This window comes from Mustela putorius, unplaced genomic scaffold (genome assembly GCF_011764305.1).
Source record: "Mustela putorius furo isolate JIRA1106 unplaced genomic scaffold, ASM1176430v1.1 tig00003867_pilon_pilon_pilon, whole genome shotgun sequence".
Taxonomy (NCBI): Eukaryota; Metazoa; Chordata; class Mammalia; order Carnivora; family Mustelidae; genus Mustela; species Mustela putorius.
This window is the reverse complement of record NW_025422019.1, coordinates 10,603,665-10,625,059: the sequence shown is the minus strand read 5'-3', so window position 1 is coordinate 10,625,059 and position 21,395 is coordinate 10,603,665. Positions and strand designations below refer to the sequence as shown.

Below are 21,395 nucleotides of genomic sequence, written 5' to 3'. Positions count from 1 at the left end.
ATCAAAGAATGAATGCTTTTTATTTTTTTTTATTTTTATTTTTTTTTAAAGATTTTATTTATTTATTTGACAGAGAGAAATCACAAGTAGGCAGAGAGGCAGGCAGAGAGAGAGAGAGAGGAGGAAGCAGGCTCCCTGCTGAGCAGAGAGCCCGATGCGGGACTCGATCCCAGGACCCTGAGATCATGACCTGAGCCGAAGGCAGCGGCTTAACCACTGAGCCACCCAGGCGCCCCGAATGAATGCTTTTTAATAACAGCACAACAATCCAGGAACAAAATCATGGGAGAGGCATGAAAGTAGTAAAGAGAGAGAGCAGCATCTGCTGACTAAAGAAGATAGAAATGTTCTCCCTGCGTTTTCATTAAAAACAAAAACGGACAAGCCCAAACTGAAAAAAACTCTCATTTAGTCCACGTGGGCACCTCCTGACCATTTCCTGCTGGTGTGTCTGGGATTCTTGTTGCTCTCCTTGTTCCTCTAAGCCTTGGCTCACCATTTCCTCCTGCCCAGCATTCCCTCCTCCTCTTCCCCCACCACTGTCGGTAAAAATCCTCCCGGCTCTTAATGTCCAGGTCAGATTCCGCCTCCTTCAAGAGACCGTCTCTGCCCTTCCTCTTCAGAGGTGATTTCTTTCCTCCAGCGAGACCAGAAACCTTTGCGTGTACTTCTAATTAGCTGTTGGCACATGTTTCTTGCATTCCAGTGACCAGATTCTCTTCTCTGGTGGCGGGAAGGAATCCAGGATAAGGACATCATCCTATCTGCCTCTGTACCAATGCCATGTCTTGCTCTCAAGAATCGGGGCTGGACTCCCTTGGACAGGATGACACACAGCATGGGCATGAGATGACCCAGAACCCGTCGCCTTCAGGGTCCCACGCGACTCCAGAGGAATCAGAGAGCAACATTTTTAAATCTGTTCATAAATTTTAACAGCAGAAGTAGAGGGCAGGAAAGCAACTTATGATTACAGAGTAAATTAAAGACACTGATGGAGAAAGGATCGATGTGTCTTACTATATAAAAGAAACCCTTATTCAACAAAATGTAATAGAATAAATGCAAAGAGAGGAATGACAGAGGAAACAGCATGTGACAGCAACACTGACGAAAATTCCTCCCTAATTCCATTGCAGTTGATCGATATCCGTAAGTTCAGTACCCAGATTCCCGTGTTAAGTAGTTAAAATGGGATGAACAGCTCTACATAGATAGATAATAAATCACCATGTGGAAAAATGCAGGATTTTCAGACATTGAAGAAATGTAAATTGAAACAAAACATATCATAATACACCAATTAAACATTTTTCTTCTAAGGATAAAAAATTGATTTGGACAGGGTTGTCAATCTCTTGTTTCTCCAAAGCCTGGGCCAAGAGAACAATAAATCCATTAAATCTCTCTAAGGCACAATTCGGAAATAAGTAAAAAGAACAATCATTCTGTTCTTTTGTTTCAGCTCAGTTATTAAATTTGGGAGAAAAATGCATCAAAGAGAAGTCCCAAAAGGGCAAAAGAATTCTTCTCATTGTAATTTAAAACTCAGCAAACAAAGGTACCGAGTGGGCAGGGCTCTGATGGTACTTGGTCCTTGCAAGCAACAAGTGACTTGCTAACTGTTTTGCAGATGCTCTCAGAAGACATGAGACCACAGATCAGAGATGAAGGATGGTTATCGCTCTATGCAAGAGCTGTAGCCTGAGCTCCAGGGACATCTGTGCTGGGTCCCCAATATCCCAAGTCCCATGGAGGTTATGGGAGGTTATGACCGGGGTGGGGGATGGACTACTGTGTTACAGGAGCAGAGTGCTGTGCTTGGGGGCTCCTTTGCCTTCTATAGGGAGCAGAGGGAAACTTGCCCTGTGCCCTGGGGGAGAGGTCGCCTCATCCCTTAAGGCCACCTGCTGCAAACACAACTCTGCCAAGTGGCCTGTGTGTGACCAGTCAGGGCCGTGGATCCTTGGTGTGCCCTACAGGAACGTGCCTGGCTACTTGGGACACACAGACCACCTCTTCCAACAATTCTTCTTTCATTCCTTCAACACATTTGTTCAAATGTCTTCAATCCCCTTCTGTGTACACAGAATTAGATATAAGAAACAGCAGTGAGGAGGTTCTCTCCTTAGGAGGAGCTTAGATGTTAGTGGGGAAGGTAGGTAACAAAGAGGAATGAAATTAAACAACATGATGTCACGTGGCAAAGTGTTGTGAAGACAAATGAAGCAGAACAGTGGGAGACAGAACAGCTTATAATTAATTCAGCTTTCTGATAAATTAGATTTGTTCATTATAAAAAAAACCTTTTGTTATTAATAATGCAAGATCTGAAGACATTTGGTTTATTTTGTACATCTTTATTCAAAAGGTAAAATTAGGATATTTAGAATCTTCTTTTTTAAATAATAAGCCTCTTTCCTGTTGGAACCAATATTTTGATTCATAGATGCTTTGTTGCTCATTTCTTTTTCCTTTTGCTTATTTCCTCCATCAGAAAGTATGTTCCTGAGCCCCTGGGTCACTCATGCTCTCTCTCCAAAAAAAAAACAAAAAACAAACAAACAAACAAAAACCAAAAACTAGAAAGTGTGCTCCTGTATATTGTTTAAGCCTTACGTTCCTCCAACATATTTCACAGTTACCTTGTCACTTTGGTTTTAAGCAGAGAGAATACCTATAGAGAGAGGAATAGATTGTCAACTGATGGTCGGGGCTGGAGATGGTGACACTGGAGCAAGAAAACCAGAATGGAGTCAGCCAATGAGCCTCTCCTGAGGGAAGAGCATCCCAGAGAGAAGGAACAACACACCCACCAAAGCCCAGAGAATGGAATGTGCTTGTCCCTTTCCAGAAATCTGAGGCTGGGGTGGCTGGAGAGCAGAGAGGGAAACTGAGACGCGGGTGGAGAACCCCAAGCCGACCTGTCATTGAGACAATAGAGTCCATCCTTCCTTCCTTCCTTTCTCTCTCTCTTTTTCTTTTCTTTTCTTTTCTGTTTCTTTCTTAGAGAGTGCTCATGAGAGTGCACTAGGGGGTGGGGTAGGGGGGTGGAGGGGAGGGAGAAAGAGACTCTTAAGCAGGCTCCATGCCCGGGATAGAATTCAAATGAGCTCAGTGAGCTTAACTGGAGCCTGAGGCTCAGTATCAGGACCCTGAGATCAGGACCTGAGCTGAAATCAAGAGTTGGACCCATAACTGACCGAGCCACCCAGGCGCCCCAGGGACAACATAATTTTCTAACATGACAAACAGACTTTTTATATAAAGTAACTTCTAGAAAACAGTTAAAGGAAAACAATCGGACTGGACCCCAGTCCAGTGCAGAGAGGGCAGCTTGGCTCCACAGACACATGGGCTGGGGGGTGGGGGAAGAGTGAGAAGGGCTGAGTCCCAGCTGTGAGGCACAAGGCAGGGCCACAGACCTCTCTGTTCTCCATCTGCAAATGGGAATGAGGCCTAAAAGGGTGTGGGTAAGATCAAGGGAAATAAAATATGTGCAAGAATTTTCTTGCTACCAATGTTGGAGTCATTGCAATTGAACAAACAGGATCTACATCAAAGATCGCAAGAGAACTAAATGGAAGGTTTAAACTCAAAGTTAAATAGTTGTAAGTGGTCACCCAGGTAAGGAACACTTCCTCAACCCTCTGCCACGGGCTTCCTCTAACTACACGGTTCTGTGATCATCTCTTGGCAGATGTAATTAGCCTTATCTCTGAAATGAGGAAACAGAGTCTAAGTTGCCCAAAGTCTCTCAAGTACTAAATGGCACATTATAAAATACGCAACTATGAAGAGACTATAGAGCAACACAGAACGTGTTAAGCGAAATCTACAAAAAGAAAAAAAGACTGATTTTAGGCTTAAAAAAAAATGCATGTGGCTGGGAGCAAAGACACGAGAACAATAGCGAGCTAGGCACCTGACTGGGGCAACGGGAGTTCTGTCACATTTTTTATGTTCTTCGTTCTTGTTACAATGTTGCCCAATAAAATGGGGAGAACATTATTGTGAAACTATTTCAAAGGCTGGTCCCCATTTTCTGTTCAAGGACTGTTCTCATCATGTGAGTTTTCTTTTTTCTTTTCTTTTCTTTTCTTTTTTTTTTTTTTTTTTAAAGATTTTATTTATTTATTTGACAGAGAGAGATCACAAGTAGATGGAGAGGCAGGCAGAGAGAGAGAGAGAGGGAAGCAGGCTCCCTGCTGAGCAGAGAGCCCGATGCGGGACTCGATCCCAGGACCCTGAGATCAGGACCTGAGCCGAAGGCAGCGGCTTAACCCACTGAGCCACCCAGGCGCCCCTCATCATGTGAGTTTTCTGAAAAACCATCCAACATCCCACTTTTCCAAGACCAAATGCAAAACCCTGCTCCTTGGCCTTTACACCAGCACGTCTGTCTCCTTGACCCCAGCCTTTCATGCTCCTACCAAATGCAACCCTCCATCTGGCCCACTTCCTCCCTGCATTTCAGGAAACAGGAAGCGTTCTTCGACCACAACATCCCCATCTTTGTGATCCCTGAACAGCCCATTTCTGGGGTGGACACTTAGGCCTGTTAAGTGTTTTTTACTTCCTTGCAGGTTGCTTCCTCTACCCCACGAGTCTGCTATCAAGTGTGCATGTGTACGCAAGGGCCCGCGTACAGAGTATGCAGAAAGCAGAAAGTGCCTATTTAGCAAGCGGATAAAGAAGGGAGAGCAAAGGAGAAGGACATTCGTGGGATCTGGACCCCCAAACACTGCCCCAGGGGCCAGGTATGGGACTGCTCCAGGGAAGAAAACCCTTCCATCTGCTACAGCCTCAGGGGCCTTTCTAGAATGGGTCTCTCTGGGAGCGGACTCTCAGGGTACAGTGCCCCCTCTCTGGCTGTTCCTGGGCTGTCGTAAGAAGCCAGTGGAGGACTTCTGGTCTGCTGCAGTGAAAATAAAAGGGACACTTTGGGCTCTGTGTTGGTGTTTCTAACCTATGCCCAGGAACAGAAGTAATGCAGCCTCGGGTTGAATTCATTTTGACTGAACTATTTTTTAAAAGTGTGAGACTGAGGAGTGCCTGGGTGGCTCAGTCATTAGGTGTCTGCCTTCCCCTTGGGTCCTGGGACTCTGGCCCTGCATTGGGCTACCTGCCCAGCAGGAAGCCTCCTTTTCCCTCTGGCACTCCCCCTGCTTGTGTTCTGTCTCCTTTCTCACTGTCTCTCTTCCCTTAATAAAATCTTTAAAATCTTAAATAAAATCTTAAAAAAAAAAAAAAAAGTCTGAGGCTGAAAGTGGGGGAGAGCAGTAGAAGGTTAGGGGGATTTTGTCTCTTCCAATCTGTTTCTGCCTTTGCCTGAGGGTCAACAAAAAATAATTCCCAGCCTTAACCTTGATCTGAAGACCTGGACGATATGTAACATAGTCAGAGACGTTAGCAAATACAAGGGGGCGGGGTGGGAAGGACAGATGGGGATGTGGTGGGGCAGGGTTAGGGATGGCGGGGATGGGTCCTAAAGGCTACCTCTCAGGGACCTCTGCCACACTGCCTAGAGGCAGCGCTCTTCCTGCCCAGAGCCAGAGAGAACTTCTCAAGGCACCGTGAAGCCCTTGCCAGCTAGAAGTGCGCGGGTGAAGCGGCAGGATGGAGGCGGCCTTAAGGTCTCTCCCTTTGTGTACCTCACTATCCGAACCTCCTCTTCCAGGTATGTGTGGGATCTTGATGCTATGAGACCAGAACTCCTCCGTCTGGGAGAGGGGTTGGGGGGCTCCTCTGTTTCTCGATGTTCCACCGTGCCACCAGGCGGATCCCAAGGGTCCGCGAAGGTGGCGGCTACCAAAAGGCTGAGAGATCCTGAACCTTCTCCGGAGACAGCCACAGTTAGGGTTCTCTCCGCAGGGCGGAGGTGGGGAGCCCCGCGCGGCGGCGGCGGCATGATGGCCTGCCTGGTGTTCAGCACCCGCCCTCCCGGGTGCAGCCCGGCCCCTGCGGCCGCCCGCTGTGGGTGGGAGCACCTCTCCAAGCCCGCCCCTGCGCGCGGACACTCGGCGGCGCTCCCAGATTCCCAGCCCTGTGACAGCCTGTTGCCCCGGGGACGGCGCGGAGAGGTGGGAGGGCCCGGCGCACCGAGCCCAGCTGGACTCCCGAGGGGGTCCCACTCTCTTTTTTCCCTCTACTGGAAAGGAAGTCCACTAGGGCTCCGAGCCAAAAGGGGGCTGTGAACCAAGGAGGGACAAGGTAGGGCGACTTGGACACCTGCCCCCCGTCCTTCCGGGGCACGTAGCGACCCCTTCCACGCCCGCACCTGCCGGGTCCACGCGAGCCCCGGGAGGAGCGCTTATGTCCCTGTCGGGAAGCCGGGATCCCCCGCCGCGCGCCATGGAAGCCGCTAACCTCTCGGTGGCCGCCACCAGCGTCGCCCTTCCCCAGGGCCCCGAAGCCTGCAGCATGGGCCCGAGCCCCAGCGGGGTCGTTGGGTCGACAACCGCGGGCGATTCCGCCCTGCCGGGGGGCCGCGAGCCGCCTTTCTCCGTCTTCACGGTGCTGGTGGTGACGCTGCTGGTGCTGCTGATCGCGGCCACTTTCCTGTGGAACCTGCTGGTTCTGGTCACCATTCTGCGTGTCCGCGCCTTCCATCGTGTGCCGCACAATTTGGTGGCCTCGACGGCCGTGTCAGACGTGCTCGTGGCGGCGCTGGTGATGCCCCTGAGCCTGGTGAGCGAGCTGTCGGCCGGGCGACGCTGGCGGTTGGGCCGGAGCCTGTGCCACGTGTGGATCTCCTTCGACGTGCTGTGTTGCACGGCCAGCATCTGGAACGTGGCGGCCATCGCCCTGGACCGCTACTGGACCATCACGCGCCACCTGCAGTACACGCTGCGCACCCGCCGCCGCGCCTCGGCGCTCATGATCGCGCTCACCTGGGCGCTCTCGGCGCTCATCGCCCTAGCGCCGCTGCTCTTCGGCTGGGGTGAGGCGTACGATGCGCGGCGCCAGCGCTGCCAGGTGAGCCAGGAGCCCTCCTACGCCGTCTTCTCCACCTGCGGCGCCTTCTACCTGCCGCTTGGCGTGGTGCTGTTCGTCTACTGGAAGATCTACAAGGCGGCCAAGTTTCGTTTCGGCCACCGCCGCCGGGCAGTGCTGCCGCTGTCCGCCCCCGTGCAGGTAAGGAGCCGGCTGCCGAACAGGGGGTCGAGGGGGAGGTCAGGGCTTGGCCCCCGCGAGAACTGGCGGCGGAAGCTGGCACCCTCGGGGCGCGCACCGGGAGCGCACGGGGAGTTTGTCATCTGCTCTCCCGGAGCGCGCACTGAGGGGCGCCTCACCTGCGCACCGGCGCTCTCCCGGAGCGCTCACGGAGGGGCGCGCACGCGGCGGGGGGCGGGGGTTGCGGACCTGGCGCGCCGGGGAAGGGGTTTCACCACGCGCGCACGGGGCCTGGTGGGGGCAGCGGGGGCCGCGGGTGCACGCGGCCCAAGGGGGCTTGCAGGGGCAGCGTTCCCAGTAGTGTTGAGGGCACGACCCATGAGCCGCGCCCTTGGTGCTTTCCCCAGGGGTGGCAGTGTCCCTATGACTCCTGCAGCCGGCCACTTCCTGGTCCCGAAGAGACAGAGCGGGACTGCGGCGCGCTGGGAGTGTGTCCTGCAGAGTTCCACATTTCTGGGGTTTCCTTCTCCTCTGTGCCCTGGTCCACCCTCTCTGCAAGTTAGAAACGGATCTCGAACTCTGTCGGCAATCTCCCTGCCAGAGAGCAAGTGAGTGTAAAATCTAGCCCAAGTATCACTTTCCTCTTGCTACCCCAACCTCAGTGCTTTCCTCTAGCGACTTTGGAAGGAGAGAGAACCGTCGATTCAGATCCCAGCCTGGGACATGGGGTCTAGTTGCTTCATCTCTGCGGGCCTCTTCTCCACATCTTTAAACAAGTTCATTCCTGCTTCAGAGGGTTCTTCAGAGACGGAGTGTGGGAGGAATCAGCACACTGCCTGGCACCCCGGGGCGCGGGTGAAGGGGCAGAGCTGGCTGGAGTAGGCATCAGGTCTGCACTGGTCCAGATCATAATCCTGGAAATGAATGAGACAGAGGAACACGCATTTGGCAGAACCTTCTCTGATTGCCTTTAGAACTGGAACTTTCTGCCTTTTGGCCAGACCCTAATAAATACCAGCTCCCTCCTCACCCTAGAAGACCCAAACTTTCCCTTTTCGGCGGGGGGTGGGGGTGGGGGGGTGGTCAGGCTCTGAGTCCTGGAGAATAATAAGAGGATTTTTTTTTTGTCCCTTCCCAAATACAGTAGAGTAGTTGTCCTTTGTCCACAGGCATACCTTCCAAGACCCCCAGGAGATGCCTAAAACCGCAGAGCGCGCTGAATCATAGATACTGTTTTTTTTTTCCCTATACATACTTACTTAAGAGTTTAATTTATAAATTAGACACAGAGGTTAACAACATTCCTAATGATAAAAATACAAGTATAATAATATACTATAATAAAAACTTTGTGAATGTGATCTCTCTCAAAATATTTTACTGTACACACCTTTCCTCTGGTGATGCTGTGAGATGATAAAATGCCCACGTGATGAGATGAAGCGGGGTGATGATGTAGACATTGTGATGTCATGTTAGGCTACCACTGACCTGGAGGAATCAGGAGAATCGACCTTGGTTGATGACAGATAACTGAAACTTCGAGAAGGGAAGCGAAAGCATGAAAAAGAAGGAGGAGGGGGAGACCACTGTGCAAGGCTCAAGGAAGGACTGCTGGTGGGAGGGGCCCAGGGGTAAGGCACAGTAAGGTTTCTGTTGTTAGTTTTGTTTTAATTTTGGAAAGTTAACTCAGATACGTAGGCTATTCAAACATATGTGTTTTAAAAAGCAGGCTTTTTCCTCTTCATTAAATGGCAGAGGGATTTTGTAGCATAAAATAGGAATGTCAAGGCTATAATTGGAAAGTGTTGGTAGGGGAGAGCTTTATTCAGAATTAATGATGTTCTTTGAAAGGTCCCTTGGAAATGCCTGGGATGATTATAGCTTTTCTGTCTGATTGCAGAGGTAGGCTGACTTTGAATAGCTGCATCAATCCAATGTGCACCTAGAGAAATCATGGTGGAATGGTTGCCAGAAAGGCTTGCCAAGCCTGAGTTTGGCATTCATTTTTGAAAGCCCCCATTCAGGCAAGTGATAGATACCATGAAGAGAGTTAACAAGAACCTGGCCAGTCTGGGGTAGCCATGGGTGGAGAGAAAGAGCTCTGGGAGGCAGGGCCAGTGCTGTGATTTTCCATTTGCTGGCAGTGGGACCCAGGGCAAGCCCTCCCCCCTGCTTTAGACTGCAAGTTCTCCTCTCTAAAACACAGTATCCATCAACGCTATGGCTGGGACTCTCGAGTCACGTGATGCTGAGATTGAAGATGGGATGATATCAGAAAGCATCCTGCTTCCTTAGGCTTTGGGCAGCCCTCACTCAGATGCCTGGGGATGCTGCTCAGTCGGCATCTACAGGCTTCTGGACACAAGACAACTGAATGGAAACTTACAATAATATACCTGTAATACTACCTCTCTACCTTCTCCTCTCCCCGCTGCCATTTCCTACACTCTAAGGAAAATGAGTTGAATTTAGGTACTGCAATGTGTCTGTACTGCTTTCTGTGGGGGGACAGAAGCACTTATGGAGTCTGAAGGCTCTGGTAATAGGGCTGTGTACATCCTTCATTGTTTTTGCCATTCTGTGGCCAGGTCCCAATACTGAGATACGATCAGAAAGGGATGAGCCCCAGTTCCTGGGCAGTGATTTAATTCTCTGGGGGCAAAATGCAGTTTTGGAAAGTAGAACTTTCCAACGTTTACTAAGTGAGTCCTGTCATCCAGACCCTGTGTTGGACGCTCTGCCTCCAACCTCTCATCTCATCTCCAGGACCCAGCTGGGCTGGCCTTATCATCTCGATCAGTCTGGACAAGCTAAGACCTGTTCAGCCACACATAACCCCCAAATGGACAGCTTATCTCACTCTCAAGGGTTCAAGATGGGTCCCCTCCCACAGAGCTCTCCGCCTGGCAGCAACTCATAGATCAGGACCCCTTGCCATTATCTCGCTCTGTGGTCTGGAATGACTGGCTTCCAGGTTGCTGCATAAGGGGAAGGGATGGATGGAAATATAGCAGCTTCTAGCTGCCTTCCCCTAAAGTGGACACGTGTCAGTTCTGTCCTCAGCCTTGGCCAGGCCCAGACATCCAGGGAAGCGTGTGGATAATTTGGTGAATGCTGTCTTTACCACCAGCCCTCATCTTGTAGTTGATGAAACTAAGTCACTGCAAAGTCAGTTCAGCTATGACCACAGAGTTATTGAGTGGAGAAGCTGAGGTCACTGTTCTTAACTTTGTCAATCCTCCATGCTGTCTGCCTCCAGGGACTTAACTGCTGAGCACCGTTCCATCGCCCACAGGAAGGAGGCAGCCATATCTCAGTCAAGGTAGGGCATCATGGGAGCAGGGGCTCAAAACTATGCTCCCAGGAGAGCTGACCACAGCTGAGCACGGTCGGAGGCACTCAGGAGGCGGGGTTCATACCCACCCTGCCCTCCTTTCCTTCAGCTTTCTAGAATGAGCACGACATATAAAGTGTGTTTGGGCTCCCCCCCAACCCCACCAAACGACCCCCACGGGTCATGATTATTTTCCAGTGGCCTGTGCCCTCTACTATTGAGAAGAAGAAAAAAGCAAAATCAATGGAGATTATGTCTTTGGCTTTTATTTTATTTTTGTTTAACACTTTTATTTTTAAGATTTTATTTATTTTATTTGACAGAGATTACAAGTAGGCAGAGAGATAGGAAGGGAAGCAGGCTCCCTGCTGAGCAGAGAGCCCAATGCGGGGCTTGATCCCAGGACCCTGGGATCATGACCTGAGCTGAAGGCAGAGCTTTAACCCACTGAGCCACCCAGGTGCCCTTGTCTTTGGCTTTTAAAATGTGACCTCAAAACTTCTTTTTTTTTTTTTTTTTTCCAATTGTTTGATTGCCGTGCCCGTGTTCATGAGCAGGGCCTAATTATTCATTAGGCACAGTAGCCACAGTACTTTTAGGGGCCCATGGAAATGGTTTGATTTTAATTTCTTTTAAAATTAGGGGAAGAGGGGCGCCTGGGTGGCTCAGTGGGTTAAGCCGCTGCCTTCGGCTCAGGTCATGATCTCAGCGTCCTGGGATCGAGCCCTGCATCGGGCTCTCTGCTCCACAGGGAGCCTGCTTCCCTTTCTCTCTCTCTCTGCCTGTCTCTCTGCCTACTTGTGATCTCTGTCTGTCAAATAAATAAATAAAATCTTTAAAAAAAAAAAAATTAGGGGAAGAATGAATGTAAGAGCAATGAATATATAATAATGTAGCCAGCCTCGGTTATAGTAGTCTTCATAATAATATGGACATAAAATATAATTTTTAATATTTTTTAATGGAGGCAGGGGCCCACAGAGGCAGAGACGCCTGGGGCTCATGAATGTGATAATGTCGACACCCTTCACTCACTCGCTCGCTCACTCAGTAAACATGTGGTGGGAGAAAGTGTGCCTAGTGGTTAGGAGCAGGGGATTTGGAAGCAAGGAGACCTGGATATCAATTCTTTTTGTGCCACTTATTAGCACTGTAGCCAAGAGACTTAATTTAAGCCTGCATTTCCTTGTAGGTAAAATGGAAGTATGGCCACCTGCTTAAAATATTCTTGTGATGAGTAAATGAGTTAATGGTGTATAGGGGGTGTCGAAAATAGCAAACCATGAATGTAAGCTGCTGCAGCATCTTCGTTATTATTCTTTACAATTCCTCTTGTAAGCTATAAATAATGAATTATGATTTTATTCTTATTACTACTATTATTCACCATCCTACATAGGGGAGTTACTTCTCGCATATGTAACAAACTAGCCCAAAGCTTAGTGGTGTAAAACAACAAACACGTATTAACCCACAGTTTCCGGTGTGTCAGACATGGGAATGGCTTTGCCCTTCTGGGCCCCAGGTCTCATGCAGTTGTAGCCAAAATGTCAGGTGGGGCGGCGGTCATTTGAAGGGTTCACTGGAGCTGGAGACTGCTTCCAAGATGGCTGACCCACATGGCTGTTAGCAGGAGGCCTCCCCAGGCTGCTTGGGTGTTGTCACAACATGGCGGCTGACTTCCCTTCTTCCTGGAGAGCACGGCAAGGAGGTAACTGCAAATGCCTTTTACAAACTGGTCTCAGAAGTTACATGAGATCTCTTTCCCTATAGTCTATTCACTAGAAGTGAGTCGCCAACTGCAGCCCACACCCAAGGGAAGGGGAATTAGGCTCCACCTTTGGAAAAGTATCAGTGAACTTGTGGACAGATTTTAAAGCCACTGCCATAAGACACACAAATGGTGCTCAGAATTACTTGATTGACTGTAACTGACCTGCAGATCAGGCAATGTAGCAGCCTCTGAAGTTTCAAAGAATGAGTGAGCAGGGTCTCTGTTCTCCAGGGATTAATTTTAGTAGACCACAACTATAGAATTAAAAATTTAATAAAGTCTTATAGTTGCTCTGCTAGAAGTTGGTCCAGAATACAACGAATGGTCCTGAGAGACTCAACAGTATAATGGGAAAGCACTTTGCACACAGTCAAGGACAAAAAAGATGTGTAATACTGAACTGTAGGGTTTGTGACAACTTGGATCTGAGTGTTAGATAATGTTGCATTATAAATACTTGCCTAGCTAAGCTAACTCTGTGTATTAGCATAAATAACTTTTTGTGTTGTAAGCATATAGCACATAAGCCTTGAGTGACCTGAAATCTGTACAGAACCCATATGTTTTTGTCACTTGTCCAATGTTTAGTTGTCATTTGGACCACCCCGAAGACTAGGCTTGTCAGAGCTTGGGTACGGGAAGAGTGGTGGAAAATCACCACCCTCGTTCTGATTCCATCTATTAAAAGAACTGTGGGCTCAAACACTTTCTCATGCCAGACTGCAAGCTTATTTTAACTTTAGGAAAGTACATTTTATGAATCAAATTGTATCAGTGGTAATAAAAAAAATCTGGTTTATGGTTTGATTGTTTTAAGATTGGCCCCTAAGAGCCTGCAAGTTTCCAGAAGTACTTGGATGTGTCGAGGAGTGTTTCCTCTATACCTTCAGAAATGCTTCTGGCCTTCTAGTCTCTATAAACTTCTCTCTTGCTGTTCCCCTTACATCATTATATTCATTCTGTCTCTTTACTTCTACTTCCATTTCTCTTTTCTCTCCGATTGGATTGTTGGGGAAGAGTGGAGGGGGAGAGGAGACAGGTGGGGGGGGTAGGCAAGTATGGCACGGGAACCGTGTGTCTTTACCAGTGACCTTGCAATGATCTACTTCACAAATCTGCGTAGTTCTTGGAGAAGGTTGAGCTTCTCAGTAGAACACTGAGGTCCAAAATCATGGCAGAGAAACTCCTAGAGGAGAGATCTCAAATCTATACTGCCCAGTGTCAGACCATAAGTAAACCTGACTTCTGTTCTCTGGAAACCTGAATCTTTTATACAGGGCCACAAGCCAAACTGTCTGCTTTTCCACGGGGAGACACCATCTCTGTCTTCCACGGTTGTTTGCTTTACAAACATCCTCAATAAGCCAGTCTAACCCTGGGTCTTTGCTAGCAAAATGTGCAGAAATGCAAGAGACCTGCAAAAGAATCATCTCTCCCAAATACTTCCTAATTCAATAGATTTTTACTGATTTTACTGTATACAATATGTGATAATAGGTGCTAGGGACTCTTCAGGGGACAGGACACTCATCGTCCCTGTCGTCCTGGCCTGTTGGTGGTGACACAGCATTCTGAACAATTTGGAATCTTTTCCCTGGCCTCAGAGTCCTGGTGGGAATAGTGGAACAGAATATTTCAAACTGGGACTTGATGGGAAATTCTACTACAGAGTCCCCATACACACAGTAGGTGGTTAATAAGTGTGTAAGCATATAGTGTCTGGCAGATTTGGTCCTTAATTAATTTCATATGAAAAAGCCTCAGATTCTATGAAATGTAAAGGTACACTCATTTTTGAGGTCCCCATCTCAGTATTGGCAGAGAGAGGCCATACAGCTCCAGAACCAGACAGAGCAGGCAGGCACCTTCATTCTGCTTTTTCCCTCTTGTGTGGCCTTGGCCATGGCATTTGGTGTCTCCAAACTTCTGTGTATTCAGAGCCCTTTTCCTTTTATAGCAGGACCCAAAAGGGCCAGGGTCCTCCTGGTTGTGTGCCTTCAATAGCCTGTACTCTTCCCTGCAGGTTAAGGGAGGTTTCTTTCTTTCTTTTTTTTTTTTTTTTTAAGATTTTATTTATTTATTTGACAGAGATCACAAGTAGGCAGAGAGGCAGGCAGAGAGAGAGAGAGGGAAGCAGGCTCCCTGCTGAGCAGAGAGCCCGATGCGGGGCTCGATCCCAGGACCCTGAGATCATGACCTGAGCCGAAGGCAGCGGCCCAACCCACTGAGCCACCCAGGCGCACCAAGGGAGGTTTCTAACTGGAGGTCAGAGTTCCTTTAAAGCCTGAATGGTCAGGCTTTATGCTTAGAAGGACGTGCAGAGGAAGGTCGGGGTGAAGAGGTGAGGGGAGAGAAGACCAACAAGGAGAGATGGAGAAGTTCAGGGATGGCCCCAGAGCTGGTGGCCAGAGACCCTAGAAATCACCAGGAAGCCATACATGGCCACACTGAAGAAATCTCAAGCATATATATTCTTTTTTAAAATTATTTTTATTGACATATAATGTACTATTTGCCCCAGAGATACAGGTGTGTGAATCATCAGGCATAACACACTTCACAGCACTCACCACAGCATATACCCTCCCCAGTGTCCATAACACTGTCCCTCCCCCTCCACCCATCAGCAACCCTCAGCTTGTTTTGTGAGATTAAGAGTTTCTTATGGTTTGTCTCCCTCCCAATCTCATCTTGTTTCATTTTTCCCTTCCGTACCCCTCAGCGCCCCCATCCTGCCTCTCAAATTCCTCATATCAGAGAGATCATATGGTAATTGTCTTTCTCTGATTGACTTATTTCACTCAGCATAATACCCTCTATTTCCATCCATATCATTGCAAATGGCAAGATTTCATTTCTTTTGATGGCTGCATAGTGTTCCATTGTGTATATATACCACATCTTCTTGATCCATTCATCAGTTGATGGACATCTAGATTCTTTCCATAGTTTGGCTATTGTGGACATTGCTGCTATAAATATTGGGGTGCACTTGCCCCTTCGCATCCCTAAATTTGTACCCTTTAAGGTAAATACTCAGTAGTGTGATTGCTGGGTCGTAGGATAGCTCTATTTTCAGCTTTTTGAGGAACCTCCATGCTCTTTTTTTTTTTTTTTTAAGATTTTATTTATTTATTTGACAGAGAGAGATCACAAGTAGGCAGAGAGGCAGACAGAGAGAGAGGAGGAAGCAGGTTCCCTGTTGAGCAGAGACCCCGATGCGGGACTCAATCCCAGGACCCTGAGATCATGACCTGAGCCGAAGGCAATGGCTTAACCCACTGTCCATGCTCTTTTTCAAAGTGGCTGCACCAGTTTGCATTCCCACCAACAGTGTAGGAGGATTCTCCTTTCTCCACATCCTTGCCAACATCTATCATGACTTGTTAATATTAGCTGTTCTGACTGGTGTGAGGTGGTATCTCACTGTGGTTTTGATTTGTATGTCCCTGATGTCGAGCGATGTTGAACACTTTTTCATGTGTCTGTTGGCCATCTGGATATCTTCTTTCAAGCATATATATTCTTTTTTTTTTTTTTTTAAGATTTTATTTATTTATTTGACACAGAGAGAGAGATCACAAGTAGGTAGAGAGGCAGGCAGAGAGAGAGGGGGAAGCAGGCTCCCCACTGAGCAAAAAGCCCAATGCAGGGCTCGACCCCAGGACCCCGAGATCATGACCTGAGCTGAAGGCAGAGGCCCAACCCACAGAGCCACCCAGGCACCCCAAGCATATATATTCTTAAAGTAGATTCTATTGTGGCATCTGGGTGGCTCAGTGGGTTAAGCATCTGCCTTCAGCTCAGGTCATGATCTTGGGGTCTTGGGATTGAGCCCCACATTGGACTCCCTGCTCAGTGGGGAGTCTGCTTCTCCCTCAGCCCCTCATCCCACTCGTGCTGTCTCTCAATAAATAAATACAATCTTTAAAAAAAAAAGAAAATAAAAAGATATTCTTTTGGAACCCATCCAGATCAATCACCTTTACTAAAGGTGCAGAACAGGTAGGGTTTAAGAGTGTGGTCTCCAGTTCAAAATACTCCCATTTGACTTCCAGCTCTTACCATTGGCAACTGGGTGATCTTGGACGAGGTATTTAGCTACCCAGAGTGTTTTCTCAACTCTAAAATGGAGATAATAATACCTCAAATGTTGGATGCAAGAATGAATTCAAGTCATCCCTACCAAACCTTTAGCATAGTGTCTGTTTTATGATAACTTCTCTGGGCTGTTTTTAGCCTCTTTTGGCTTTCTATTGGATATCTCATGTCAGATGACAAAAGTCAAGCTAGTCAGTCTCCTTGCAAACTGGAATCGTCATCCCAGGTTGACTCAGTCTCTTCAAAGCCGTTTCTAGAAAGATTGCACACTCTTCCAGCATCTCCCTCTGCATGGGGTGTAGCAGGCTCAGGGGGAGAGTTTAGGAAAATGGCTTCTAGCAAACAGATGCCGTGGAGGAGCAGAGCTGGGTTCTACTAACGTCGCAGTGCTGGAGGCCAGGTCCTTTAAACCGACTTATTCAGTGAACTTGCCTTTTCTGTTTCCTCTTCTCTCAGGAGCCCTTTGGAACTGAAGTCACTCCATTTCTTTGCCTCAATAGCATAATAAGGATTTGGAATTTCCTTACCCTGGGAAGGGACTCAAGTGCCTGGGAAGCCAGGTTTGCTGGAAAAGTGCCCATTTCTGAGCCCTTAGGGAGGAAAACAAACTTGCCACCTTCCACTTCCGTTCCTGCGCTGATAACGTTGCTCCCTCCCCACGACATGGCTCAGTATTCATGAGCTGGTTTCAGGATGGCACCTTTTTGTGGCTGAGACTTGTTTGATGACTTGAGGATGGTCCACTATGAGGGACTAGGTCAGCACAGTCTCTTCATAAGGGGGATGAGGACGTGGGTCTCACACCTGACCATGGGGATCCAGCAAACCTTGGAAGGGCCCATCGGAGGGGCTCTGGCTGGCCTTCTTGGGGGTGCAGTGTGGGGAGAGGTAAATGCTGTCTGTTCCCTTGCTGGCTTCCCTTGCCTTGTCATTGTTGACTTCCAAGGGGCAGGCGGGAGGAGACCAGGTGTTGTGCTGGCAAAGGAGAGAACTCTACTTTGTCCACATGACTGTGATCTGTTTTTAGGCTGATGTAGAGACTTTCCAGCTGGAGGAGCTGGGGGCTGTGGGGGGAGAAGCGGAAGACACTGAATTCGAAGGTGGTGCTGAGGTCAGGACACCTGGGGCCTCCTCCGCCTTTTGGTTTTGGCCGTCCTGACCCAGTGAGAGATGCAGGTGTGTGTGCTGCGGTCGCGTGTGGCTCTCCACGGTCGTGGGGCTGTCCTGCCAGCTGCTCCCAGTTGTGTGCATGCGAGTCTGGGAGCCTCTTGGCCCCCTGCGCCACCAGCATCTGTGGCCACGGCTGGCAGCACTCGGGGAGGAGGGAAACGCAGGTGCGGACTGTTGTGTTGTCATGATCTCTGGCTCATTCAGCAACTGTTTCCTGAGTTCAGGCCAGGCACCAGATGCTGCTGCTGGGCAGGTGCATGTACAAGGAAGACACAGTCCCAGCCCTGTTTCAGCTTGGCCCAGGGTTGGGGAACAGGTGTAATAGCCAGAATTGCACAGATCTCTACAGAAGAGGAGAAAGGAGTACCAAACTGGGAGATGTGTTTGAGTTCATAGCATCAGAGAGGCCACTCTGAGAGGGCTGGTGGATCGGAGAGGTGAACAGGAGTGGACCAAAGGATGGGGGTGACAGGGTGGACCGTGTGCCGCAGGCTCCTTCAATGGGAGTTATTACCGCAAAGGCATTTCAGTTTTTGTTTTAAAGCTAGACAGTATGGACTGCAGAATCTAAACGGAATCCATTTACCACATCGTTGTATAATTTCTTGCAGTATTGGTGTTTATAGGCTGCCTCTCCAGCTTTGAAGTTCATGGCTGGGCTGGGATCTGTTCTCTTTGGGGTCCTAGTCCCAGCCCTCAGCCCACTCCATGAGTATCCAATGGGGGCATGTGCCAGGGGTTGCTCTGGGCATCCAGCACATTCCCAGTTCACCTCCATGGTGGCCTTACGATGGGGGGAGAGGACTTTGTCACCCAATTTCACAGATGGAAATTGGACACTGGGGCTGGAGCTCCAGCCAGAGTCTGACACTGAGGCTCCTGCTCTTACCTGCCTCTCTCCCTTTTTTTATCTTATTATCCAACAACGTGGGCACCACCACTCTCACTTCAGGAAGAACCTTCAGGGCTTTTTTTTTTTTTAATTAAGATTTTATTTATTTATTTGACAGAGAGATAGAGAGCACAAGTAGGCAGAGTGGCAGGCAGAGGGAAAGGGAGAGGGAGAAGCAGGCTCTCCTTGGAGCAGGGAGCCCGATGTGGGACTCGATCCTAGGACATTGAGATCATGACCTGAGCTGAAGGCAGATGCTTAACTGACTGGGCCACCCAGGCCTTCCTCCCGGCCTACCCCTCCCCCCACCCCACCCTACCCCACCCGCCGCCGCCTTCGGGGCTTATTTTAACCTACAGTTTCAGGAATATTTTCACAAGATTTTGTTTGGATTACGGTGTAAGCCCATCTTGAACGAGGCTGCCGGAGAGGTGTTGGCCACGCGGGAGCAGGTCCGTGCCGCTTTAACATCCAGCGTCAGGTTTCGTGTGTTAACCGCACGTTTCCTTTGTTCCAAGGTGAAGGAGGCCCCTCACGAGGCGGAGATGGTGTTCACGGCGCGGCGCCCGGTGGTGGCCTTTCAGATGAGCGGGGACTCGTGGCGGGAGCAGAAGGAGAAGCGGGCCGCCGTGATGGTGGGCATTCTCATCGGCGTGTTTGTACTGTGCTGGATCCCCTTCTTCCTGGCGGAGCTCATCAGCCCCCTCTGTGCCTGCAGCCTGCCCCCCATCTGGAAAAGCATCTTCTTGTGGCTGGGCTACTCCAATTCTTTCTTTAACCCCCTGATTTACACAGCGTTTAACAAGAACTACAACAACGCCTTCAAGAGCCTCTTCAGCAAGCAGAGATAAATCCAGGGCTCGGGAAGACACGTAGGTAGGGCTGTGCGCAGGGAACTGGTATCTCTGCCCGCTCCAGGCATCTGGGAGCCTTGCCCCACAGCGGAGTAGTGAAGACGTGAGCCGTACCACGGCCCGGACGGTAGGAGAAGCGATGCCCACGGCTCTCGGAAAGATTGCGCATGTGCGGCAAGCGTGCCTGTGGGTCCTCTTCCGGGGTGTGTGGCAGACATAGCTAATCGATCGTGGCACGTTTCTCCACGGAGCAGGACGTCTGCCTTGGGATCCTTTGCAGACAGCGCTCTAGTTACTGCTAACTGGTTGGAATGGACAAAAGAGTCGAAGCTGACTTGCCTTTCCTTTAATACCCTATTTCTCCGAGCGGATCCGTCTGCACCGAGCCCCAGTGGCCCGCTTTAGGGCCCACTAAAAAGTGTCTAGTGCAACCCCTATCTACTGAATCAGGCTTTCAGAGAAGTCTGATCATTTATATCATTGAGCTCTTTTTTCATCAGTGAGAGACAGTGCTGGATGCTTAGACTGTCTTTAGACCAATTAAATTGGCCTTCCCGAAGGGGCGGGGGTGGTGAGACCCAGGCAGGAGTGTGTTTTAAAGCTCCCTAGGGGATTCTACTGTGCAGCCGGCCAGTGTTGAGGACCCCGGTGCGGTCCTTTCTCTGCTTCCCAACAAGGGAGAGCCCCTATGAGAAATGTTCCCAGCACTCCACCATATGGACTTGTATGTGTAATAAAAATACTTTTTTTTTTTTAAAAGATTTTATTTATTTATTTGACAGAGAGAGATCACAAGTAGGCAGAGTGGCAGGCAGAGAGAGAGAGAGAGAGAGGAGGAAGCAGGCTCCCCGCTAAGCAGAGAGCCCGATGCGGGACTCGATCCCAGGACCCTGAGATCATGACCTGAGCCGAAGGCAGCGGCTTAACCCACTGAGCCACCCAGGCGCCCCATAAAAATACTTTTGAAGCATTGATTTCTAGGCTCAAAATCATTCATATGTATGATCGATCACACACACACACACACACACACACACACACACTCACGTATGCCATTGAAACAGGGATGACTGCTGTCTATGACAAAACCACCCCAAGCTGCCCTAGTGAATCTTGGCCTTCCCGAAAATACCAAATGTGGCCCAGGCATTTAGGGGTCCCAGGGCCTGGATGAGAGGGGATACCTGGACTGAGTCATGCTGGCCACAGTCCCTGTGATTTTGGAGAAGGGCTGATTGCTTACTGATTCGGTTTTTCAATGTACACAAATAGTTCACTCCCCCATCAGCTCACTGGATGTTTGAGGTACATAGACATTCTTTAAGCTTATACCATAGAGGATCTATAATTTGGGGTTTATCCACAGTGCCTTTCTCCAAAATCTTTGGGACCAGATGGGCTTTGGAACTTAGGAGTGTTTTTAAGTGTTAGAAAGGCAATCTGGTGTATATTGAATAAATTAGGCAACACCCCCATCTGGGTTGGGCCAGCAGTCTCTACTCAACAGGTGCAGTAAAATAAATGAATATTTACACTGTGAGAAAAGACTAAGAATAGCTAGCTAGCGTGGAGTCAGATCAGATTTTGTCACTGAACGAGTTAGAAACCACCTCTGTTTACCGAACTTTGTGTTTTTGCCATTGAGGACCCGTACAACCTCAAACCATCCACAGCCCTGACTTTGCTCCATGTCAGCCCTGTAGAGGTGAGGGAATTGAAGGCAGTCGGGGGAGAGCACCTGGTCTAACCATTCCTCTGTGGCTAGTAGTTGGGACACCACAATAGTGCTCTCTACGCCAGCCTTCTTGGAGTCATATTTTGGAATTTTATTCTTTCATTGGAAGATACTTCACGAAAAAGTAATATGAAACATGTCAATGCATTTCACATAAAAATGTAAAGTCATCTGTTCCACTCTTTGTGAAGCATGTTTTCGTGTGATAATGAGGACTTTTAATTTATTATGTTTCCATTTTTCCCTTGATTAGGAAGAATAAACCATATTTCTAGCCTAACTTTGGAATCTGTGTAGGAACTGGCATCCTATTGATCTGTGTCTAAGGTTTCTAGCCAGTTTATAATTCCAATTCCTACTTATGTTTTCCTTATCCTAGTGTTTTCTGTTCTGTTTGTATTTTAACTATCATAGTC

General features: G+C 48.8%; 1 protein-coding gene across 1 annotated transcript; it reads left to right on the top strand.

Moving 5' to 3' along the window:
- Positions 1 to 5,510: 5,510 nt before the first annotated feature.
- LOC101683966 (5-hydroxytryptamine receptor 5B) lies at positions 5,511 to 19,985 on the top strand. The gene is made up of 2 exons (XM_004759745.3): positions 5,511 to 7,137; positions 18,909 to 19,985. The coding sequence occupies exons 1-2, from the start codon at positions 6,316 to 6,318 to the stop codon at positions 19,239 to 19,241; spliced, it is 1,155 nt and encodes a 384-aa protein (XP_004759802.3). The 5' UTR covers positions 5,511 to 6,315; the 3' UTR covers positions 19,242 to 19,985.
- Positions 19,986 to 21,395: the final 1,410 nt, after the last annotated feature.